Here is a 25105-nt window from a genome sequence, read left to right on the forward strand (position 1 = left end):
ACCTTAATATTGGCGGTTATTATTGTCAGGTGATATTATCGATTAAAGCTTTCTCTTGGGAATAGGCTGACCCTGCAAGAATTTATAGTTTATTTCTGTTACTAACTGTTGTATCTTTCAGGTTAGACTAGTTTATAAGGGGAAAACCAAAAGGTCAGAGAGCAAATAATTTCAGAGAGAAAATTTGTAGAGAGAGATAATTGTTCTCTGAATTTTTTTCTAAACCAAATCAATCAAAATGGCTGGTGATGATGATCGACGCAGACAAAAAGGTAAAGCCCCCATGAATGAAGAGCAACAGTTGAAAGAGTGGGAATAGAGGCAAAGACATTAAGGTTATCCGCCACTATGCAGATGATTGAGCACATGACCAAGGATGATCTCCAGAAAGTACAAAAGAAAGTAAGTGACTTGTTGAGTGATATGGAACTCGATCCTCTCTGTCAAGAAATGCATGGTGCGAAAAATAAAGTACAAGAGAAACCGGTAGGGATTTCTCCAAAGAAACCGGTAGAGATTCTTCCAAAGAAGCGTCTCCGTGATCCCTTCAAAGATGAAGAATAGAAGGAAAAGTACTATGCAGTGCGGGAGAAACAGATTAGGTTGGCGGAAATGGCGGAGATCAAGGCGGCAGAAGAAAAACAATATGGGCAACGCGATAGTGATGCAAGTTCTACCGAATATGAAGAGCCAGTTGTTGTTGTTCATAGTGTCAGTAATATCTCCAATACATACTGTTTCTCATCTGACCTAGATGAGTCCCTTGCGGTTTTCCGCGGAGATGAGATTCTTGGGATTAATGATGAAATTTTGGCCCGAAAGACCGATTCCGAAGCGGAGTCAGATGAAAATGAAGATGATGACCCAGAATATGTACAACAGGATCAGTCTGATGAGGAGGAAGAGTCTGATTCCGAGTGATCGGGTATAACGAGTAAGCCTTATCGAAGAGAAAATGGTAAGTCACTGAATCATGATTTCTTTTTTGGTCATGGAAATGGAGTCTCAAAATGCAGGAGATGATACAGGGTAAAGTTGTGTTTATTTTTCTTTTTTCATTTTGTTTTTGGTACTTGGATTTTTTGTGTGTAACTGGATATTATGAACATGATAGTGTTGCTGTCAAATGTTGCTCAACACTGAATAAACATAAAGGTTATAACTTTATGAAATGCAATATGATGAAGTCAGTTTATTTATATTGTACGATGATTGTGTGTCGATAATGTTGGAGATGCAGGTTGTAATCTAGAAAGTATAACTACAATGCAAATAACTAGAACATGTACAAGATTAAACTGTAATGAAAACAAATTTATACTGAAAACAATTCACTTTAGTGTTTCTTAATAGTTGCCCTGCATCTTTGAAGTTGCAGCATGTTTGAAATTCATATACACACCTAGTCTTAATCTACAATATGACGAAGGGTCAAATTACAAACATATATATATGTTTGATCTTTATATATTTATATCTTTTGTCAATACATGACTAACAACAATTGTGTTGTGTTGGTTGCGTCATATTCGACTTGCACATAATTGATACAAACCCTACTTACCATATACAACCGACACACCTAATTCTACGATATGACAATGAATACAAATCACAAAGATTCCTGAGGTGCTGATTACCAAAACAGAATACAAGCTTTATTCACCAATGCTGACATCCTACAACCAAATACTATGTCTGAGTCTAAGATCATCTGTCAACTGACATATAAAACCACTTGGTGGAGGCATAAAGCATGCAATTGAGATGTTCATAATCACCAAAAGATTGTCAAAACAAGATACAATTCGCAGCAACATAAAAATAAACCTAAAATCTTAAACATATAGATGTTCATACTTCATAATCACCATCAGAAATAACACCATTCAAAATCAAGAGCGTGTAACCTCCAATTTGTAAAATCATTAAACCCCCAACTGAGTGAATGAGAAATACCTTAGATGAAGATGACCAAGATTTGCATTTCCAAAATTATGAATCACTATCAATACTTCTATGAGATATCGATTAAACTAAAATCTAGGCTTGAATCGATGTTTCATAGAAGAATCGATTGATTCATTATTTTTGATGAAGTTTTCTGCAGCTGAATCTCCAAGAAACCCCCAAATGAATGAATGAGAAATACCTTGGATTATGAATCATTGTCAATACTTCTGTGAAAGATCGATTAAACTTAAATCTAGGGTTGCATCGAAGTTTCACAGAAGAATTGATTGATTCATTCATTTTTGTTGCTGAAGTTTTCTACATCTCAAATCAATGGAATTAGATGAATCGATAATGAGTTATGTCTCGGGCGCTGTTCCGGACATAGTGCTGGTAGATTTTTGTGGCTCATTTGAGTTGTTGGTCAGGGACCAGGGTATTGAGATATCAGATATGGCATGATGCCTGAGCCAAACCATGATGTTGTTCAAGATATGGCCCATATATACACAAGTGTGCTGATTTTATTTTGCTTGACCTATTTTGTTTGACCTAATTTGTTTGACATTAGTTGATTAATTAGTTGTTGGTCAGGACTCAGTGACCAGGGTATAGAAATATGGCATGATGTCTGAGCCAAACCATGCTGCAGTTCAAGATATGGCCCATCAATACATAACTTCATCTCACAATTGAACTGTCAAAAACGGTAGTGAGGCACAGTGGTTCACTTTAGTTTTAGTAAGTTTGAGGTCGGAGGTTCGAAACTCTCTAGACCTTTTTATTTTTCTTCAAAATTTAGGCATTATGTGGCACAGTGCTGATTTTATTTTGCTTGACCTATTTTGTTTTTGGTCAGGACTCAGGGACCAGGGTATTGAGATATGGCATGATTCCTGAACCAAACCATACTACAGTTCAAGATATGGCCCATCTGTTAACTAATTAACAAATCAAATAATTATGCCAAATATACACAAGTGTGCTGATTTTATTTGGCTTATTGACCTATTATGTTTGACCATTTTTTGTACACGTAACAAATCTCAACAATGTTAAGCCATTTCAGGTGTGAACACTGCCATTATAGATGCAGTACACCAGCGCCACATCATGTCTCTCAACAGGTGTTGGCTCTTCAGTATCTACCAAAAAAATCAAATATGATAATTAGTGTTTGGTTGAACTGTCTATCAACCCCTTAATGGCAGTTTTATTAGATATTGAGAATCGGAAGAGTCTGCAATTAGGCTAATGGGGGTGTACCAAATTAGTGGGGGGCGTACCAGCCCCGAGGAAAAACCAGTTTTCTTTTATATGATTTTGGAACCCACCCCCCACTAATTTTATACACTCCCATTAGCAATGTTGGTGTGCGGGAGTTATTATGATGGGTTTAGGACTTGTTGCGCATGCCTTTGAATAGGCTTGAATAGCTAAGGGACAAGACGTTCCACCGAATGCCTTAAATGACTATTAATGTCATCTTCTCTACAAAAGGAAATTAAACAGAAAATTTCCACAGTATACAAAAACCATCCTAAATTAGGCAAGGAAATTAAGAAAAGAAAACATAGATTAGAGATAATGGGTGATCTAGAAGGAAACAATGCTAACGGAGATAATTAGCCTTATGCACCTTTTAAGTTCGCCAAGAAAGTTGCCAAGACTTTGTGTACTAGAGAGTTGGAGAATTTGAGGGATTTTATGCAGCAAGAGATTGACAAGAGAAATCATCTGATTAAGTACCAAAGAGTTCGTCAGGAAAATGCTCCATTTTATGAACTATGGAAAAGGAAGAGAATTGCAAGAGATGTGAGGAAAGATAGAGAAAGAGAGGAGAGAGATGAGGGGATAAGATTTGTTTGGAGAAAGACCCGTAGTGCAACCGAAAGTGATTCTGAAGAGAAAAATGATGATTTTGAGAGAAGTGATGATCATGAGAGAAATTCTGAGACAGAGAAACAAAGGAGGAAGATAGAAAAGAAGATTGCAGATGCATGGTGTGAAAGGTTCTTAGCAGAAAAATCAATCCCTGGGCTTTTTGCAAGAACCATGAATGAGAGATTGAATGTTGATTCTGATGGAGAAACAACTGATGGTCTTGATGATAATGGTGAACCAGTTGAGGTTGGAGATTTGGAGGAAGAGAATGAAGATGATGAAGGAAGTGAAGATACAGGTGATGGAGGTTATGGAAGTGCAACTGAAACAGACAGTCAGTATAGCAATGATTACAACGATGATGAGATGGGCATCGACGACGACGATGATAGCAGTCAGCATAGCAATGAGAACAGCGGTGATGATTGACAAACATGCTTGAGATAGTAGACTAGAAATCAAGACTTATAGTTTTGATTACTAATATTGACAAACATGCTTGAGATAGCAACGCATGAGAGTTCGACTGAGAAATGCTCTAACAATCTCCCCCTTTGTCAATTTTAGTGACAAAAATATCAACACATATTGAATACAAAAAAGATAAATAAACTTTTGTAGATCCTATTCCACATGTCTAATCTTCAACATTACTCGAAATCTTCGTCACTTCCAAGTACACCAATGATCCCAAAGGTTGTAAGTTCAGCATCATCGTTGTTGAAAATACGTAGCTATAACAATGACAAAACTGAATTCTCGATCATTGTTATACAGTGTCATAGTATCATTACACAACATCAAAGTTCAATTGTATCACAACTTTTACAACAATACTATGGTGATATGTATCACTCCTCCTTATTCAATAATCCACCTCACATGCAAACCACTCCCCGTTACATAATGATCCGAAAACCATACGTATTTGTAGTGTGAACTACATATTAATTCTCCCTCTTTTTGTCAATAAAATTGGCAAAGGTATGAAAACGGGATCCTAATGAAGTTTCCAAAACAGATATTTCATGACCAAAAGAAAGTATATATCAACTTGTTTAGATGCAATCATAAAGACGAAGCTAAATGCATTCATCAAGGAGTTTAAAGATACAAGATAACCCCTATAATATTCCACAGCCGCACTCCCCACAAGATTTGGCAATTAAGCACATTCCCGAAAGAACAACAAGAGCGACCTTAATTCAATAAAAAAAGAAGGATTTCTTTGGACATAACAATTAACATACGAATATGAATTTGAATCCAAAAATACTCAATTAGATTAACCACAAGAGAACCCATAATTAATCTAACCGGAAATATACAACCAAATTTACCACAAAAAGTGATGAATTTAATTGATCATGCTCGACATAAGGGAATCTATGGAGCACTAACCAAGTTAATCATAAGAGAATGATCGACTCAGTAAATAGTGCTCAACATAACATAACTTACGGAGCCTCACAGTAATACATAAAATATGGATCAGGGAAGATCAATACTGCGGAATACACAAGGATTTATTCTATTTTCCATCACTATTCGCATAACGACATACAATAGACATAATCCTTGCAAACAAAAGATTTTAACCTATCTTCCATCAATAATTGACATAATAGGCTTAACTTTTGTATTTTTCAAAAGTCCATTCATTCTTTTATCAATACATGCATATCGACTTACGAAAGACTTTACTTTTGACAAGGTATGGAACAATCCTAGTTCACGGACGCAAACATACATATCCCATAATGAATTGCAATATATAAAACCATAAAGATTAATACTGCAAAAATCATCTTCCAAAAAATTTTAGAATTTAACCAAATAAACCTAAAAACATGAAGATGAAAACGTTGGACATAGCTATGTGTAATCACAATAATGGCTATTCCAAACTCTAGTTATTCTTATAAAAAAACAAGAAAATAGAAGATTTACTAGGCAAACTAAATCAACAAGCTGAAAAGAAACAAAAACCATACTCCAGTGCCACGGCCGAACACGAACTAAGATCATATGACGGTTCAGGATCCTCACGAGTCTTGGGGTCTTTCAGGTTATGATTGACAACATCCGTTGCATCTTCAGAGAAGAGATTCTCTTTGTGAAGATCATTGATGTGAGATATTATGAGACCAGAGTCAGAATTAACCTTTTTCAACTCAGTTTTCAACACATCAAGACTTTTCAGAGTATCAACGAGCTGTAGTTTTGCTTCCTCAAAATACTTAAGAAAGTCATGAACCACTTCAGCAGAAACTATATCCTCCTTCTAAATATCCTTATGAGTATAAGCATAGTAACATGAGGCATTAAGATGATCATCTTATACTAGGGTTCTTTTCTTTCTTCCCTTGGACTCGAAACCAAAACCTTTCTTAAGAAATCCCCTTGCAAAATCACCATAATGAGATGAAGAAGAAGATATTCTTGATAACCCGAAAACAACCTAGAGTATGCGTACGTGACTTTCGTAACTCAATAGGTCGGGTACTTAAAGGATTTCTTAGGGAAGGAATTTTAGGGATTTCCAAACAGTTGTCTCGTAGCAGAACATGGTTATCCGTGCGAGTACAACTTGACCCATAAAAAATTTAAAACCAAATACTCTTGCTACAAAAAAAAAATCATAAATGGCTCGATAAATTTTATAACTTCAGAGAAGCAATTTAGAGCACAAGTGTAGCAGGAAACAGGATTTCCAAGAACACTTCCTTAAAATAACAAGGAGCAACTTTAGACACAACCAATACTTAAGAACAACTTGTCTGCAAACAATAGTTTAGCTATGGACGATAAGAAAATAGCTCAACTAAACAGAAACAATTTTGCCAAAAGTATACCTGATTATTAACACATCTTACTCAACAGGATTTTTATGAGTAAGTTCTTTAACCCTTGTGATTAATTAGCACAAGTATGAGCTTTAAGCTCATTAAAAGATTTGTGTTTATGATCAAGTCTCTTTTTCCTTGTGAATCTAGAGAGGGATCCCTTTTGATGTGAGAAATTATCATAGAACTTACTGACATCAAAATAAGAGACATAGTTGGAGTCCTTACCCGAAGAAATTTGACTTGAGGAGGATGACAACCTATTGACAATTTCTTTATACCCTTCAATTATCTCTTTCAGGTTATTTCTCATATCATCAATTTTTCTTCTTTCTCCTGGATTTCGTTCACATTAAGGGTAACGTTGTTTCCAGAGGAAATGACTTGATTTTTCCTTAGAAGGTGTTTATTAAGACGCCTGTTCTGCTTTTGAGCATTCGAGGAACTCATTGAACTGACCTTCCTGGTAGCATATACAGGGTAAGTACGAAAACCGATTGGTTTAGACATACGAATGTCAGTTACACCTTTGAGAATTAAGTCTAAGGTGTGTTGAAGTTGAACCAAGGAGTTTTTATTCAACATAGAGTTTCCTTTTTGTTTAACAAAATTCTTTGTCTCACAGAAGAGACATACTTTTTGATCAAAAGAGTGATTAGATAGTACCGTCTTATTACCATCGTTTGAAGATTTCTTCCTTCCATTTGATGTAGAACATCCTTGATTAGAGGAGACTAACATATCTTTTCTGATTGGAAGGGATTCCGATTTTACTTCTAGATATGGAACATTTTCAGTCGTAGCAGAAGTACTTGGTATATTAGACTGCTTAGAGCATCCTTGAATAGAGAGTTTACTCAAGAGATGTTCTATTTCCAAAGCATCCTTTTTGAGGCTTGCCTCGAGAACCATACGTGAAGAATGATCTTCAGTATTTTATTTGAATTTGCAGTCTCTTGCTACACCAACAAGATCATTGACATGGTGTTTCAACCGATTAAATCTATCAGCTTGGATTCTAAAAAGATTTAGAATCAATTCACTCTATTCAGCTGTTTCCCGTTCATTATTAGAGATGGTCTCTTTTGAAGGGTAATCGGGATTACGCATGTCAGTGTTTGTCTGTCTCGTCAGAACACAAGGTTCATCTACATTCGAGATTGAAGAACCTTTCTCTTTAATAAAATTAGACGAGATAGAACTTTTATTTCTGGTAACGCGTTTATCAGAGATAGTACTCTTGTCAATAGAGTCAGATCTCTACAAACACAGACTTGTAAGGTCTTTGAACGTGTTTGCCGGCTCTGATACCAATTGAAAAAGCGGGGGTACAACAACCACACCCAATATTTTGCTTATCAATCTGTATAAACTAACTCCAATATACTTTCTAGAGAATCAACTAGACAGTCAGACTCAATCTAGATAACAATATATCAAAGAGTTATAATATATCTCTTTTTCGATTTAATTCTTACTCAACCAAATAGAAATCTGCGAGTCTAATTGAATACAAGAGAAAACACTTGAACGGTACCGAAGAACAATTTTCAAGTATCAATCAATCTCAATCAACAACCAAATGTCGGATTTCCAATTGATTGATTCTAACGCACAACCTGTGATATTTCAATTATATAACAAAATATAATGCGGAATAGAAATAACACAGACACAAGAATTTTGTTAACGAGGAAACCGCAAATGCGGAAAAACCCCGGGACCTAGTCCATATTGAACACACACTGTATTAAGCCGCTACAGATACTAGCCTACTACAAACTAACTTCGGTTTAGACTGTAGTTGAACCCAATCAATCTCATACTGATCCAAGGTACATTTGCGCTCCTTACGTCTCTGATCCCAGTAGGATACTACACACTTGATTCCCTTAGTTGATCTCACCCACAACTAAGAGTTGCTACGACCCAAAGTCGAACACTTTAATAAAAAAATCTGTATCACATAGAAAAGCATACGGTAATAGATAAATCTGTCTCCCACGGAAATACCTACGAGTTTTGTTCCATATTTTGATAAATCAAGATAAACAGGAACTAATTGATAACCTGGACTTATATTCCCGAAGAACAACCTAGTATTATCAATCACCTCACAATAATCTTCATCGACGCACCGAAAGAAAATATTGTGGAATCACAAACGTTGAGACGAAGATGTTTGTGACTACTTTTATATCTTGCCTATCGGAGATATCAATCTCAATCTAATCTTTGCGATTGTACTCGTACGATAGAAACAGCAATATCAGATCACACAACTACGAGAAAGTAGTATCGGTCTGGCTTCACAATCCCAATGAAGTCTTTAAGTCGTTAACATGGTTTTAGAGAAGAAACCAAAGGTTAAAGGAGAATCGACTCTAGATTGCACAACTAGTATCACACGTAAGGTGTGGGGATTAGGTTTCCCAGTTGCTAGAGTTCTCCCTTATATAGTCTTTCAAATCAGGGTTTGCAATCAATGTTAGCTTGGTAACAAAGCATTCAATATTCACCGTTAGATGAAAACCTGATTAGATTCAAGCTAATATCTTTCAACCGTTAGATCGAAAACCTAGCTTGTTACACACAAATAAAATGCACGTTTTTAGTTTTGTGTAACCGTACCCAAACATATACATTTGTTGGTTCAACAATAATTAACCAAATGGTTAGCTATATGAGCACTTTCATATCAACCATATTCTTCTTCACCATAACTAGTTCAAATGACTCAAATGAACTAGTTAGAGAGTTGTTCAATTGCAAGGAAATCTTATGTAACTACACAAGACATAGTTGAAGCGAAAACGATTTGATTCACTCGAATCGGTTCATGAACTTTATAGCCACGGTTTGCAATTAGCATTCCTCAGTTTATATAAACATGAGTTCACAGACAATCGTATTTAGATATAACCAACTCAAGTTCGCGGACTGGGTTCGCGGACTTAAGTTCCCGGAAGGAGTTCTCAAACTCCAGCAGATTTTCTCGGGTCGAGAACTTCCGCCAGTTCGCGGATTGAGTTCGCGGACTCAGTTCACGGCTCTTGTTCTGGTTCTCCTGTTCAACAAAGTTCGCAAACTTCGGTTTAAGGAATAAGGACTTATACATATATGTGTTTCCACAGCAATTCTTATATCCAACAATGGTTATATAATCTAAACTCTCATTTCAATCATTGAAACATTCTTAGAGGACGTTATATAGGTTATTCACAAACCATTTTTCGTCAAAACAATTTTTAAAGTAATTGAAACATAACATGACTTTTGTCACTAGGTAAAGATGAACTTTTCCAAAGTGAAAGCTTACCAACATATATTTCGAGAAATAGATAGGAGAGATAAACTCGACTCGAAATAGCAAATGTGTATAATCAAAGTCTATATAGAAAAACGACTTTTATCTCAAGATAGGAGATAGAGTAGATAGACTTTTGAGTGATAGATAAGTTCAAGTCTCCACATACCTTTTTGTCGATGAAGTTCCACCAGTTCCTTGAGTAGTTCTTCGTCTTGTATGATGATTCTCCATGGAGTTCTTGATCTCAACTACACTTTCTATCCTAGTCCGAGACTTTGCTGTAGTAAACCATAAATCAAGACTTATTGTTTTGATCACTGATATTGACAAACATTCTTGAGATAGCAACGCATGAGAGTTCGGCCGAGCAATGCTCTAAGAATCTCCCCCTTTGTCAATTTTAGTGACAAAACTATCAATACATATGGAATACAGAAAAGATAAATAAACTTTTGTAGATCCTATTCCACATGTCTAATCTTCAACATTACTAGAAATCTTCGTCACTTCCAAGTTCTCCAATGATCCCAAAGGTTGTAAGTTCAGCATCATCGTTGTTGAAAATCCGTAGCTATAACAATGAGAAAACTAAATTCTCGATCATTCTTATACAGTGTCATAGTATCATTACACGACATCAAAGTTAAATTGTATCACAACTTTGACAACAATACTATGGTGATATGTATCACTCCTCCTTAGTCAATACTCCATCTCACATGGAAGCCACTCCCCCTTACATAATGATCCGAAAACCATATGTATTTGTAGTGTGAACTACATATTAATTCTCCCCCTTTTTGTCAATAAAATTGGCAAAGGTACGAAAACGGGATCCTAATGAAGTTTCCAAAAGAGATATTTCATGACCAAAAGAAAGCATATATCAACTTGTTTAGATGCAATCATAAAGCCGAATCTAAATGCATTCATCAAGGAGTTTAAAGATACAAGATAACCCCTATAATATTCCACAGATGCACTCCCCACAAGATTTGGTAATTAAGCACAAGTTCAATTAAGAACTCTCCCCCATATAATGTCATTCCCGAAAGAAAAACAAGAGCGATCTTAATTTCAAGAAAAAAAAGAAGCATTTCTTTGTACATAAAAAATCACATGTGAATATGAATTTGAATCCAAAAATACTCAATTAGATTAACCACAAGAGAACCCATAATTAATCTAATCGGAAATATACAACCAAATTTACCACAAAAAGTGATGAATTTGATTGATCATGCTCGACATAAGAGAATCTATGGAGCAATAACTAAGTTAATCATAAGATAATAACCAACCCAGTCAACAGTGCTCAACATAAGATAACTTATGGAGCCTCACAGTAATACATAAAATACGGATCAGGGAAGATCAATACTGCGAAATACACAAGGATTTATTCTATTTTCCATCACTATTCGCATAACGACATACAATAGACATCATCCTTGAAAACAAAAGATATCTTCCATCAATAATTGACATAATAGGCTTAACTTTTGTATTTGTCAAAAGTCTATTCATTCTTTTATCAATACATGCATATCAACTTACGAAAGACTTTACTTTTGACAAGGTATGGGACAATCATAGTTCACGGACGCAAACATACAGATCCCATAATGAATTGCAATATATAAAACGATAAAGATTATTAATGCAACAATCATCTTCCAAATAATTTTAGAATTTAACCAAATAAACCTAAAAACATGAAGATGAAAACGTAAGACATAGCTATGTGTTTATGGTGTTTGTAAGGTAAAATTACTTCTACCCCAAACACAAATTTGGTGATGTTTTTGCTGAAGATCGATCCGATGTTTATCCTCCAATTGAATTGAGTAACGGGGGGTGGGGGGGTGGGTGGGTTGGGGGGGCGTGTACCTGCGAAAAACCCTTCGATGCTAAAGTTAGACAAAGTTTTTTTTACAGGAGATTTTGTGTGCAAGATTGCTTACCTTCTTTGGGTTGTAAAACGTCCATTTTAGATGCAGGCATGAATTGCAATTACTAGCCCTGCATGCCTCCTGCAGTAATTGGCCCTTGCATGCCTCCTGCTATAACTGGCCCTTGCATGCCTCCTGTAGTAACTGGCTCCTGCATGCCTCCTGCAGTAACTGGCATTGACTGGCCCTGCATGATTCTAGAATCTTCCTCTTGGGTTATGGAATTGGCTAAACCAAAAGGTTCGAAGGGTTGGCCCAAGTTAAGTGTACATGCCTAGCCCAAGAGAAATAATTCACTTAAGTCTACTGTGGGGCGTATAAATCCGTTAGGAAAACTGTATGGGGCTTGAACATCTGGAGCTACTTAGCTAAGTTGCTTCGCAACACACTGAATCAGGAGTATGGGAATAAGTTACACCACGATTCACCGAATTAGGACCATAGGATTAAGTAGCGTCGCGCTACACTGAATCGAAAATAGGGAATTAGTTGTTACGCGCTACACTGAATCAGACTAATTGGTCCAGACGGTGTTGCCGACGCCGGCTGCCGTCGGCGACCTGCTGCTGTATCGGTGCCGCTGAAGATGAAGATTCTTCCGATGACGTCATGCTGACGATGTCGGGTGACGTAATGCTGATGCAATTGACGGCGTCAATAAACGACGTTAGAGTTAACAGAATCTTCTGGCGGCAACGGAATATTCTAACATAATCGGCATCTGCTGACGTCATCGCCTAGTCAACCGTTGACCGTGCTTTGCTGATGACGTGTCAGTCCCTGGTTGGTCAATCGATGCTGACGTGGCATATCATGGCTCGTCCACCTTGATGACATGGCGCCTTGCTGACATGGCACATCCCAATTCGTCCATCTTACTGACGTGGCACATCCTGATGCATCCATCTTGTTGTCGTGGCACATTGCTGACATGGCACACCCTGGTTTTTCCATCTTGCTGAAGTGGCGCCCGTTGCTGGTGTGGCGAGCTGATGTGAAAATGGTGATTTGGGACCTCCACTTTGCTTGACAAGGACCCATGTGAATGGGATTCTATGTATGGTGCATTTGTGAGGCCTAGTTAGCCACATTTGGGTTATAAAAGAAGCATATTTGGCCCAATGAATTATACTTAGCTTATTATGAAGAACTTTTTAGGCCTAAGTTAGCCCAATTTTGGTGTAGAATAATAAGGGTACAAACATCGCCCCCTCTTAATCCATAACTTGTTATGGGTTAAGAAGTTCGGGTTCCCCTCTGAATTTGCATTTTTATGGAGTGTTGCATAACTCGCCCCCAAGCGCGTTGTTTGGAGTGTTATGCAACTCGCCCCCAGGGATGTAATGATTGCGCTGGAGTGTTATATATCTCACCCCCAAATGGTTGAGGTCACATATAACTCGCCCCCAGGGATGCAATGATTGCGCTGGAGTGTTATATATCTCGCCCCCAAATGGTTGAGGTCACATATAACTCGCCCCCAGTATGTTTTGTGTCATGCTGCTCATGCTCGCGCAAGGATGCACTTCCTTGATGCATTTCGCTCGCGCATGGAATGAGAAATTGAGTTCTTCTGCTATCTTAAATTCGCGCAGGAAGCCAATCCTGCCATTCAAGATGCACGCAGAGTTGAGATGTGTACATTTCTGTTAGAGCACTGCTCGGTCGAACTCGCATGCGTTGCTATATCAAGCATGTTTGTCAATGTTAGTGATCAAAACTATAAGTCTTTATTAGATAATTCTCGGACTAGGATAGTAAGTGTAGTTGAGCTCAAGGACTTCATGGCGATTCATCATACAAGTGGAAGAACTACTCAAGGAACCGGTGGAACTTCTCGACAAAAAGGTATGTGAAGACTTGAACTTATCTGTCACTCAAAAGTCTATCTATTCTATCTCCTACTTCTTGAGACAAAAGTCGTATGCTATATATATATACTTGAATTATACACATTTGGTATTTCGAGCCGAGTATACCTCGCCTATCTATATCTCGAAATATGTGTTGGTAAGCGTTTCGCTTTGACCATGTTTTTTTTTACCTAGTGACGCAAGTCATGATATGTTTCAGTCATCTTGAAAATTGCTTTGACGATAAATAGTGTAACAACTATATAACGTCCTCTAAGAATGTTTCAATGATTGGAATGAGAGTTTATATTAAATAAACAATAATGGACATAAGTATGTTGTGGAAACACATATGTGCGTAAGTCATATACTGGAAAAATGGCTAGTAGCCAAGTCCGCGAACTCAGTCCGCGAACTGCCGAAGTTCTCAAACCCGAGAATTTCTGCTGGAGTTAACAAACTGCTTGCGTGAGCCAAATCCGCGAACCAGTCCGCGAACCGGCGAAGTTCTCAAAACCGAGAATTTCTTCTGGAGTTTGTAAACTCTATCCATTACCGTAAGTCCGTGAACCTAGTCTGCGAACTTGAGAAAGGTTATGTATCTGAAGATGATTTATAAAATTAAACTTATAAATACTAAGGAATGCTTTTGCAAACCGTGGATATAAAGTTCATGAACCGAGTCATGTGAATCAAATCATCTTTGTTTCAATTGTGTCTTGTGTAATACATGAGATTTCCTTTCAATTGAACAACTCTCTAACTAGTTCATATAAGTCATTTGAACTAGTTATGGTGAAGAAGAAAATGGTTGGTATGAAATGCTCAAATGGCTAACCTTTTGGTTGACTATTGTTGAACCAACTATGCACACGTTTGGGTACGGTTAACAAACCTAGAAGCGTGCACTTCATTCGTGTATAACAAGCTAAGATTTAGATCTAACGGTTGAGATATATTAGCTTGAATCTAAATCAGGTTTTCATCTAACGGTGGATAGTGTTTGCATTGTGAGCAAGGTGAAACCCTGATTTGAAAGACTATATAAGGGACATCTAGCAACTCTACAAACTAATACCCACATATTACGTGTGATACTAGTTTGCTTGCTAGAGTCGGTTCTCCTTTGACCTTTGGTTTTCTTCTTCTAAAACCAGGTTAACGACTTAAAGACTTTATTGGGATTGTGAAGCCAGACCGATACTACTTTTATCGTAGTTGTGTGTTCTGATCTTGCATCTTCTATCGTACGAGTACAATCAGATTGATTGGCTTGAGATTAACCTCTCCGATAGGCAAGATATAAAAAGTAATCACAAACATCTTCGTCTCATCGTTTGTGATTCCACGACATCTTGTTTCGCTACCATACGATTAAGATTGTTGTGAGGTGATTGATTAATCTAGGTTGTTCTTCGGGAATGTAAGACCGGATTATCAATTGGTTTCTGTTCACCTTGATTTTATATCAATAGACGAAACAAAAACTTTAGGGTTTTTCTATGGAGACAGATTGATCCTTTGATAGACTTGTCTATGTGAGACAGATTTGTTTATTGTCAAAGCCTGCGATTTTGAGTCATAGCAACTCTTAGTTGTGGGTGAGATCAGCTAAGGGGATCAAGTGCGCAGTATAGTGCTGGGATAACTGTACCTTGGATCAGTGAGAGACTGATTGGGGTTCAACTGCAGTCCAGTCCGAAGTTAGCTTGGAGTAGGCTAGTGTCTGTACCTGCTTAATATAGTGTGTATTCAATCTGGACTAGGTCCCTGGGTTTTTCTGCATTTGCGGTTTCCTCGTTAACAAAACTTCTGGTGTCTGTGTTATTTCTTTTAAGAATTATATTTGTTATATAATTAAAATAATACGGGTTGTGCATTTAGATCAATCAAATGGAGAGTCCGACCTAACGGTTGTTGATTGATATTGATTGATCCTTGGATATTGGTCTTTGGTACCGTCCAAGTTTATCTCTCTTTAATCGAGACTTGCAGTTTGCTTGAGTAAGATTAAATCGAGAGATTGAGATACAAACTCTTTGATATATCTTTTTATTGATTGAGTCTAACTGTCTAGTTGATTCTCATAAAAAGTATATTGGAGTTTGTCCATACAAATTGCTAATCGAATTGTTGGGTGTTGTTGTTAGACCCCCGCTTTTTCAATTGGCATCAGAGCAGGCAAACACGTTCAAGACCTCAAAAGTATGTGTTTGTGTCAATCTGAGTCCGAGGACAGAATCTCTTGCGCATACCAAAATGCCTCCTAAAGCTGTTAACCTTGTCAAGTGTCTTGGAAATACCTCAAAGGATTACTCCTTAGATGATTCTTCCGAATCCCAAGGTAGGAAGATTGTCTCATCATGTGTTAATCACTCTTTCTCCAATGTAACATTGGACACAATGGCAAAAGCTGAAATGGAGCTCACCAGAATTACAAAAAATTCTAATGAATTTGTTGATCTTCAGAATCATGATCAACTCATCGATGAATTTGAAAAATCTATTGATCGAGAACGTGTACTCTGTAACATTATTGAGTCATTTTATAAGGATATTGAGAAACTTCTTCAAGAGAATAATCTACAGCTTGAAAAGATCTGTGATATTGAAAAGGTTATCAAAGAAGGATCAATTAGATAAGAACGTTTGATCAAGACGCATTCATCAAATCTTGATAGACTTCGTGTTGAAAAAGAGAAGCTAGAAGCATCACTTTCACTATCCCATGAACAATATATGACCTTGGAAAAGGAAAACTCTGTCTTCGGGAAAAATTCTTCTGTTCCAACTGTTCCTCTTGACATACAGTACATGAAGAAATATCCTCCAAAAGAAAATTGTGTCGAGAAAAGTTTATATAACTTACAATCTTCTCACAGGGCTGTAAAGTTAAAACAGATGTCGTCTGTTGCGTCTTCTCCACGAACCTGTACTTTCTGTGGAAAAGGGAATCACTATGCTATCCGTTGCTTTTCCAGGAAGAAACAAATTTCGTAATTTCGTAATTTGCTTCTTTTCACTGTCAATAGAGTAAATAGTCAGTCGACTACTGCAGTGAACCTCATGCTCACAAGAAACCAAACATCTTATAAAAATGATCTCCTTCCTAGGAATCATTGCAGGACTTCTGTGCATTCTAGTGGTTTAAATCCTTATGATGCTAATGAAAGCATGACCTGTGCTTATAAGAACGTCTCTGGTAAATCTAAGTCAATAGTTTGGAAACCCATCTCGGAAAATCGTCTTGAACCGATCTCGAGAGGTCCTAGACTCAGTAATCAGAAATCTCCTTCTCTTGAGCTTTCAGGAAGAGCTATGAGAAACTTCCCTAAAAACGGAAACCACCATGGGAAGACATGAAATGCTGAGATCAAATATCCAGGTGAAAATCACAACTATTCTCTCAATACCTATGGTGAGACTATGTCTCCCTCTGCTACCTAGTAGCAGAAGAGTTTAGTTCTTGTACCTAACTTGAGAGATACAAGGATGATGTTTGAGAGATGCTCAAGTATTTATCTGATTGTCATCAGTTGTGTGATGTGATCTTTTAGTATTTCTTTTATCACTGTGACCTTTCTGTTTGGGTTGATTTTGAAAGCAACACAGTATGCAGTTTTCCTGGTTGGGTCCAGTTTTTGGCGTAGGGCTTAGTCCACGAACGTCCTTATTTCCTCAAGGAAATCTAGGTTTTCTATCTAGGGTGTACACTTGAACATATGTATACCTCATATGTGCGTTCATTAATCTTCAGAAAGGAACTTGATGAAAACTGTTCCCAAAGAAGAAGTTAACCCTACTGTGGAGGATGATCTCAAAGGAAGTGATTCTGCTCAAGAGTTTATTATGAAGAAGATGCTTGAAAGGAAAGAGTATAACTATTGGGTTGGAGAATCTATCAAGGATTTAATTCTCGTTCAGAATGAAGTGAAGAACGAACTTGCTAACCTTCAACTGCAGATAAACCAGCTTATTGATGGACAAGCAAAAATCTTGTGTACTTTCAGAACATCTTGATCATAAATCAGAAGAAAGTTATTCTTTATTGTGCTAAAGCTCGTCATTATGCTCGCATCGTTGATCGAAAAACTGACATTCTTACTCATGAACATGGTGTCTCTACGGTCAACAAGATCAAGGATATCAGTGATTCCTATTTCGATGGACCATTTCAGAGGTATGAAATCATCAAGGAAAACTGAGTTGTTTTTTTTTTGCCTAATATGTCTTCTTTTTGGTTTAGTTGGAAGAATAACTAGCGCTTGGAATAGCAATGATTGTGACTACACATATCTATTATTTTTCATCTTCTTGTATTTTTTTAAAATATTTGGAGGATGATGGTTTGAAGTATTTAATCTTATGATTTGTTATGTTGCAATTTGTTATGGGATATTGGTGTTTACGTCCGTGAACTATGTTGTCCCATATCTTGTCAAAAGTAAAGTCGTACATGATCGGTATTCATGTATTGATTGAAGGATGAATAGACTTTTGACAAATACAAAAGCTAAGCCTATATTGTCAATTCATTGATGGAAGATAGGTTAAAATCTTTTGTGTTCAAGGATGATGTCTATTAAATATCGTTATCCAAATAGTGATGGAAGGTAGAATGAATCCTTGTGTATTCCACAGTATTGATCTTCATTGATCCATATTTTATGTATTATTGTGAGGCTCCGTAATGTGTCTTATGTTGAGCACGATACAACTAAGTTGATTAATTTTTTATTGGCTTTGTTGGTTGTTCCGTAAGGTATTTTATGTTGAGCATTTGTGAATTAAATTAATCATCTTGTTTGGTTATTTAGTTATTGCTCCGTAAGTTTTTTTATGTCGAGCAAAAAAATTGACCATTAAATTGATTACTTTTGTGATTAGTTTAATTGTGTATTCCAATTAGATTAATTATGGGTTCTCTTGTAATTAGTCTAGTCGAGCATTCATATATTCCATAAGTTTCCTTGTGTTGAGTATATGAACGGCTAACCTAATCATTTTCTAATGGTTATGTTAGTCATATGTTTAATTTGATTGCGTATTCCGATTAAATTAATCATGGGTTTACTTGTGGTTAATTTGATTGAGTTTTGGATAGAAAAGTCATTCTTATGGTTTTGGTGTCCAATAAATATCCTTTGTTTCTTTCGAAATTAAGGTCGCTCTTGTTGTTCCCTTGGGAATGACATCAAATGGGGGAGAGTTCTTTTGAACTTTTGCTTAGTGGTCATATCTTGAGGGATGTGAGGCTGTGTAATTTTAGAGGGGTTATCTTGTATCTTTAAACTCCTTGATGAATGTTATTAGCTTCAGCTATATGATTGCATCTAAATAAGATGATTGTATTGTTTTCTTTTAGTCATGAAATGTCTCTTACGGAAATTTCATTATGATCTCGTTCTTGTACCTTTGCAAATTTTATTGACAAAAAGGGGGAGAATTAATATGTAGTTCACACTACAAATACATATGGTTTTCGGATCATTATGTAAGGGGGAGTGGTTTCCATGTGAGATGGAGTATTGATTAAGGACGAGTGATACATATCACCATAGTATTATTGTTGAAGTTGTGATACAATTGGACTTTGACACTGTGTAATAATACTATGACACTGTATAACAATGATCGAGACCAATGCTTTCTCATTGTTATATCTACGGATCTTCAACAACGGTGATGCTAAACTTACAAGCTTTGGGATCATTGGAGTACTTAGAAGGACGAAGATTTCAAGGAATGTTTAAGATTAGACATGTGGAATAGGAGCTACCAAAGGTTAATTATCTTTTTTGTATTTCATTTGTGTTGGTAGTTTTGTCACAAAAATTGACAAAGGGGCAGATTGTTAGAGCACTGCTCGGTCGAACTCGCACGCGTTGCTATATCAAGCATGTTTGTCAATGTTAGTGATCAAAACTTGTAGATGGTGGATTTTTGACAAAGGCTAAAATCGTAAAACAGTAATTGTAAATACTTCTGATCCAGCAACCAGATGAGTATTGAGACTCATGTCTCTCGTCGAAAGTATGAAAGCTCGTGCCACGAGAATCTCTGACTGAGAATACTGTCTCTCAGAGCATATGTGGATGTGAAGTCTCTCAGTTGACGCAACGACATATCTCATAAATACTGAACAATTTCAGTAATTACTTCTGTATAGAATCGAACGATTGGACGGCTCCTAGACAGTTTGCCTGCTAGTATAGAGCAATAACGTCTTCAGGATGTAACAATGTTTTCCCTGACTATATAGAATACATGTGTATATAATCCTAACGATTGGACGGCTCTTAGACAGCTTGCCTGCTAGTATAGAGCGATAACGTCTTCAGGATGCAACAACGTGTTTTCCCTGACTATACTATACATAATAAATATGACGCTTCAACTAGCTCATATCACTCAATTCTTAAATAATTATGCTCCTAGACAACATCCCTGCTAGTATAGACTCAACCCAACCCTAGAGGAATTAATGGAATAGGTGAAAGACCATCTGATCATGTGAATGCTATTAAAACCCTTAGGAGTGGTAGAGTGATAGACAACAAGGTTTCCATGCCTGATAGTGAACATGTTGTAGTTCACCCTTGTGAACCAGAAAATGAGGAGACTGATAGAGTCTCCAAAGAGACCAATGTGGGTCCTGATGAGCCCGGCTTTGTTCCCAGAGCCCCGTTCCCCCAGCTGCTAGTTTCGACTAAGAGGGAGTCCAACTTTAATGATATATTGGAGGTTTTTAAGAAGGTAACTATCAACCTTCCACTACTAGATGCAATTAGGCATATTCCCTCTTATTCCAAGTTCCTTAAGGACTTGTGTACGCGAAAGCGTAAGCTCAGTGTCCAGAAGAAAGCCTTCATAGCTAGTCATGTGAGTTCTATTGTTCAGAATACCACTACTCCTAAGTATAAAGACCCATGGTCCCCTACCATTGCTTGTACAATAGGTAAATACCATGTTGAGAAAGCGTTGCTTGACTTAGGAGCCAGTGCGAACTTACTTCCGTACCATGTGTACCTTAAGCTAGGACTTGGTGAGATTAAACCTACCCAGGTAACACTTCAGTTAGATGATAGGTCCGTTAAAGTTCCTCGTGGTGTGATCGAGGATGTTCTCATAGAGGTTGACAAGTTTATTTATCCAGTGGATTTTATTATCCTATATACCCAACCTGTCCCTGACCCAGAGAACCAAATACCAGTGATTTTAGGTCGCCCGTTTTTAGCCACGTCTAATGCGATCATAAACTATAGAAATGGTATTATGAATCTATCTTTTGGTAATATGAATATTGAGTTGAATATTTTTAATGTCAATAAGATACATTCTGAGCTAGATGACACGTGCATTGAAGAGGTCAACATGATAGGAATCTTAGTTCCGAAGTCTGTACCAAACACCGAATCGGAAGATCCATTAGAGAGTTGTCTAGCCCGTTTTAGCATGGATTTCAACGATGATAGCAACATTGAACAAGTAAATGCTCTGTTGATTCCATTCCTATGTTAGATACCGATAGATGGAAATCTAGTTTTGAACCATTACTATCTACCGAATCTACCTTAAGCCCTTATTTCGAAGAGCCTAAAGATCCTCCTAAGTTGGACCCCAATTATGCATTTGTAGGCCCATCTGAGATTTTGCCTATAACTTCCGATTTGGATAGTGATCATGAGATTAGGCCAGTAACTGTGCTTCAACACAATAAGGAAACTCTAGGGATGGCCATAGAGGATATGAAACATATAAGTCCTATAGCTAGTATACCTCAAAAGAATTTAGAGGATGAACCACCTGATTATAACTAGATAAAGCAATTGACCTTTTTCAGGAACCGGATGGTCTAGAAATTAGGAATATTGTGACTATTTTATCTAGAGACACCCAAAACTCTAAGTTTGGGGGTAGTGAACTAGAAGAAGCTCTAGAGTATTTTAAATACTCTCCGGATCCGGAAATTCAAGCCATAGTTAAAGGTCTTACGGAGAATAGTGATTACCCTAAATTTGAGGGTAGAGATTGTCAATTATCCCCAGTAGAAGTCCCTAACTTGGGACTCAAGCCTAGTGCATCTGAGGTATCGCTTGAGTCTATTCAGACTCCACAACCTGATCCGCCTGATACTGTTCAGGAGGAAATCCATATATTAGAAACCCGTTTTTCGGATGAATCTATTTTCCAAGACACTCTTATGAAGCCCAACTGGAGGCTCTGGATAGATCCGGTTGTCTTGCAAGAAACCTTAGATGAGGATGTGCTCCTTCTGTTCATTTTTCTGAACCAGTGCAGTTGTCTCATATTGGTGTTAGCTCTATTTGGTATTATGGACCCACAACTTTTTCGGCTATTGGTATATGACTTTGGAAGGTGAAGATCCTTTTTGAGGTATTTGATGTCTGGATGAAGACTTTAAACTTAGCACTTCTTGGGAGGTAACCCAATCTCACGCAACACGTTAATATCTTTCCTCAACCCTTTTTGCTTCAAGTGGTAACAATTTCTCCTCGTTCATGCTATTAATTTTATCATTGGAAACATTGAGGACAATGTTAGATTTAAGTTTGGGGGTATGGGAAAATCTTTTAGTTGCAATAAATAAATACGCTCCAGAGCCTAGAGATTTATGCGTATTCAGGATGGCACTAACTAATCTAAGTGGATGGAAGCATCTTGGTTGTAGGAGTTGAGGAACCAATCTGATTAGATGGAAACATATATAGAGTCTATTCATAAAAGCACAGAGCTCAGGTGTTAGAAATAACATGATAGTTGCACCATATCTCGTTGAGTCCTTTTCATTTCTTTTTTTTATTTTATTTTTTCATTTTAAACTATGTTTCTCTAAGTGATTAGGTGGGGCACACGATTCAAGTTGTTACCACTGCTAGGGTGAATTAAAGTGACTGGGTTACTAAAAAAAAAGAGACCGGACCAGTTAGACCAATCGGAATAAGTATTAACACTTGGATAGCAATATGCGTGTGTTCTCCCTGTTTCCGTCGCCTAAGCAAGCGTGGAATGCAGGACCCGTGGGAACTATCGTGTAATATGCTGACAAGAAGCATGCGCTTATATCAAAAAGATCTATTCATGCCGTTAAGTTAAAAAAAATGGTTATTGTTCTGTGTAGTCAACTGTTGGCTCCCTTGTATTTGCCAGTTTGTTGATCTAGATTTAAGTTATTGACCAATGGTTCCCTTGTATATGCCAGTTGTGTTAATATTAGTCAGACCGGTATCTCAGTCCATTAGGATAGGTTCATTCTGGCAGTGGCCTTCAGACAGATATGTGAAACATCGATCATTTGGTTAACATCAAAACCATCTACATTTTTCTATTTATATCTCCTTTTTCTATCCATATGATTAGTTTGACTCCGAATATGATGTCCATAGTGCAACTATCTGAGTAGAGCTCTGTCACTTTATATGAATTTTAGTATGCTTGAGTGTAAACTCGTGTACAACAATTGGAATTTCGCATCAGGGTACTTCCTCTTGTAGTCAGTGATTGTAAGCCAACCAAGGAGATTCTTTAGTCCCTTCCAAGGTTCGACATAGATAGCTAGGGTCTGGAGTAGTGGTTTTGTGGGTACACCTCTGGTAAACCCTCCCGAGATTAACACGGTTTTATTTTTTATTTTTGCTCGAGGACTAGCAAATAATAAGTTTGGGGGTATTTGATAGACGCATTTATGTGTCTAATTTGTCCTCAATGTTTCGTATTGTTAGTACTTGTTTTCGTCCTTATTATGGTGTTTTGTGTGTTTGTAGGTATTTTTTGGAAAATAATTATTGTTGGAAAATTCGGCTCGAAAAGTTGCACGGAGCACCCCGGAGGACATTTGTTATTCGGACTCTCATCATTGGTTAAGGGGCACTCAATTACTAAGGGGCAACCCAGTTCACCCCAAAAAAGGCAGATGTTATTCGCACCCCAGGATCGGATAGGGGGACACTATCTTCAAAAATTTGAATTTTCATTTTGGCGGGAAATTTTCTTCTTCAACTGGCAGATGTTTCGATCGATTTTTGGACGTGATTTTGTGCGATTCAATCGCTGAAACTTTGTGGAAAGATGTGATATAACCATATTAAGCTATTTCAGGTGTTATCTCGGGCCAGAATTGGCTGAATCAAATTGTGGAGCAAAACAGGGAGCACGTCATTGTATGGAGACTGTCACGGGATTTGCATGAGTTGGAATGAGTTTGCGTATGTTAGGATGACTCTAACAACCATCTGGAGTGTGAAGGAGATAAATATAGTAATTTGGCAGCTTCAGAACTCGTGGAGAAATCAAATATCTAAATTATTTCCTAAACAGACAGTGAAGAATAATGGAAGATTATATGAAGTTATGGCGAGATATTTTGGCCCTGTGGAGTATATATAGGGTGTTGGGAACTCAGAGAGGGTCTGTCGAGACTTAGGGAGGTTTAGGGAAGCTCAGAAACAAAGAAAAAAATTTACAGAGAAACTGCCGAGTTGCAGTCGAGGAAGAAGGTGAATAGTGATCTCGATAGTTGAAAACAGTCGCAGAAACCGTGGCCTAAACTTTCAAATCCAAACTCATTGTAACAGTTTTGTAACAATTATTCCAACAATTAATAAAGTTTGCAACAGTTCACTTTCGTTCTCCCGTTACAGCGAGCTTTGTAACAATTATAACTGTTACAAACTCACTGTTTCATACCTTTTCACTCTTTTGATCATCTTTTGAGCCATAGACCAATCTTTTGAGACCATGATTGATATGAGGAGCTAAACCCATCCTCTGGGGCGACGGAGGAAGCTATTCTGACAATGAAAAAGTGGTAATTTCTATTTTAAATAATTTATGCAATTTAAATTATGATTTTTTTGCCTAGAACAAAAGAGTTTTTCCAATGATTTTTATTAAGCAATTGTTATTTTAATTGATGGTATATGCTTAACTTTGAGTTCTTGATATTCCATGCTTTCAACTTACAATTTCTCTTTTATAAAATCTATTTTTGAAATAATTAGAATCACTTAAATGGGAAATTGCATAATAATAATAATAATAATAATATCACTTTGGAATTGATAGAATAGTGGAACCCTTAGCCCCAGTTTCTCCAAAATCTTGACATCACTTTTTGAATCAAATTTGCAATATTTATTTAAATCTAAAAATTGTTTCCTTCACAAGTCTGAAAAGAACCTATTATTTACCACTATTACAACAACTTTTGGAAAACCATCAATGAGCCGCTATCGAGTAAGCCCCGACCAAAATGGTGCAAGTGTACTTAGCAATAAACTAACGAGC

At 37.1% G+C, this 25105-nt stretch overlaps 1 protein-coding gene across 1 annotated transcript in view; it reads right to left on the reverse strand.

Annotated features, from left to right (window-relative positions):
* Nucleotides 1-12009: 12009 nt before the first annotated feature.
* LOC113273034 overlaps nt 12010-25105 on the reverse strand; it is a 44491-nt gene continuing 31395 nt past the window's right edge. The window contains exon 4 of the mRNA XM_026522805.1: nt 12010-12219. Coding sequence (XP_026378590.1) covers nt 12010-12219 — 210 coding nt within the window. The remainder of the gene's footprint in view (nt 12220-25105) is intronic.

This window comes from Papaver somniferum, chromosome 4 (genome assembly GCF_003573695.1).
Source record: "Papaver somniferum cultivar HN1 chromosome 4, ASM357369v1, whole genome shotgun sequence".
In the NCBI taxonomy this organism is placed as follows: domain Eukaryota; kingdom Viridiplantae; phylum Streptophyta; class Magnoliopsida; order Ranunculales; family Papaveraceae; genus Papaver; species Papaver somniferum.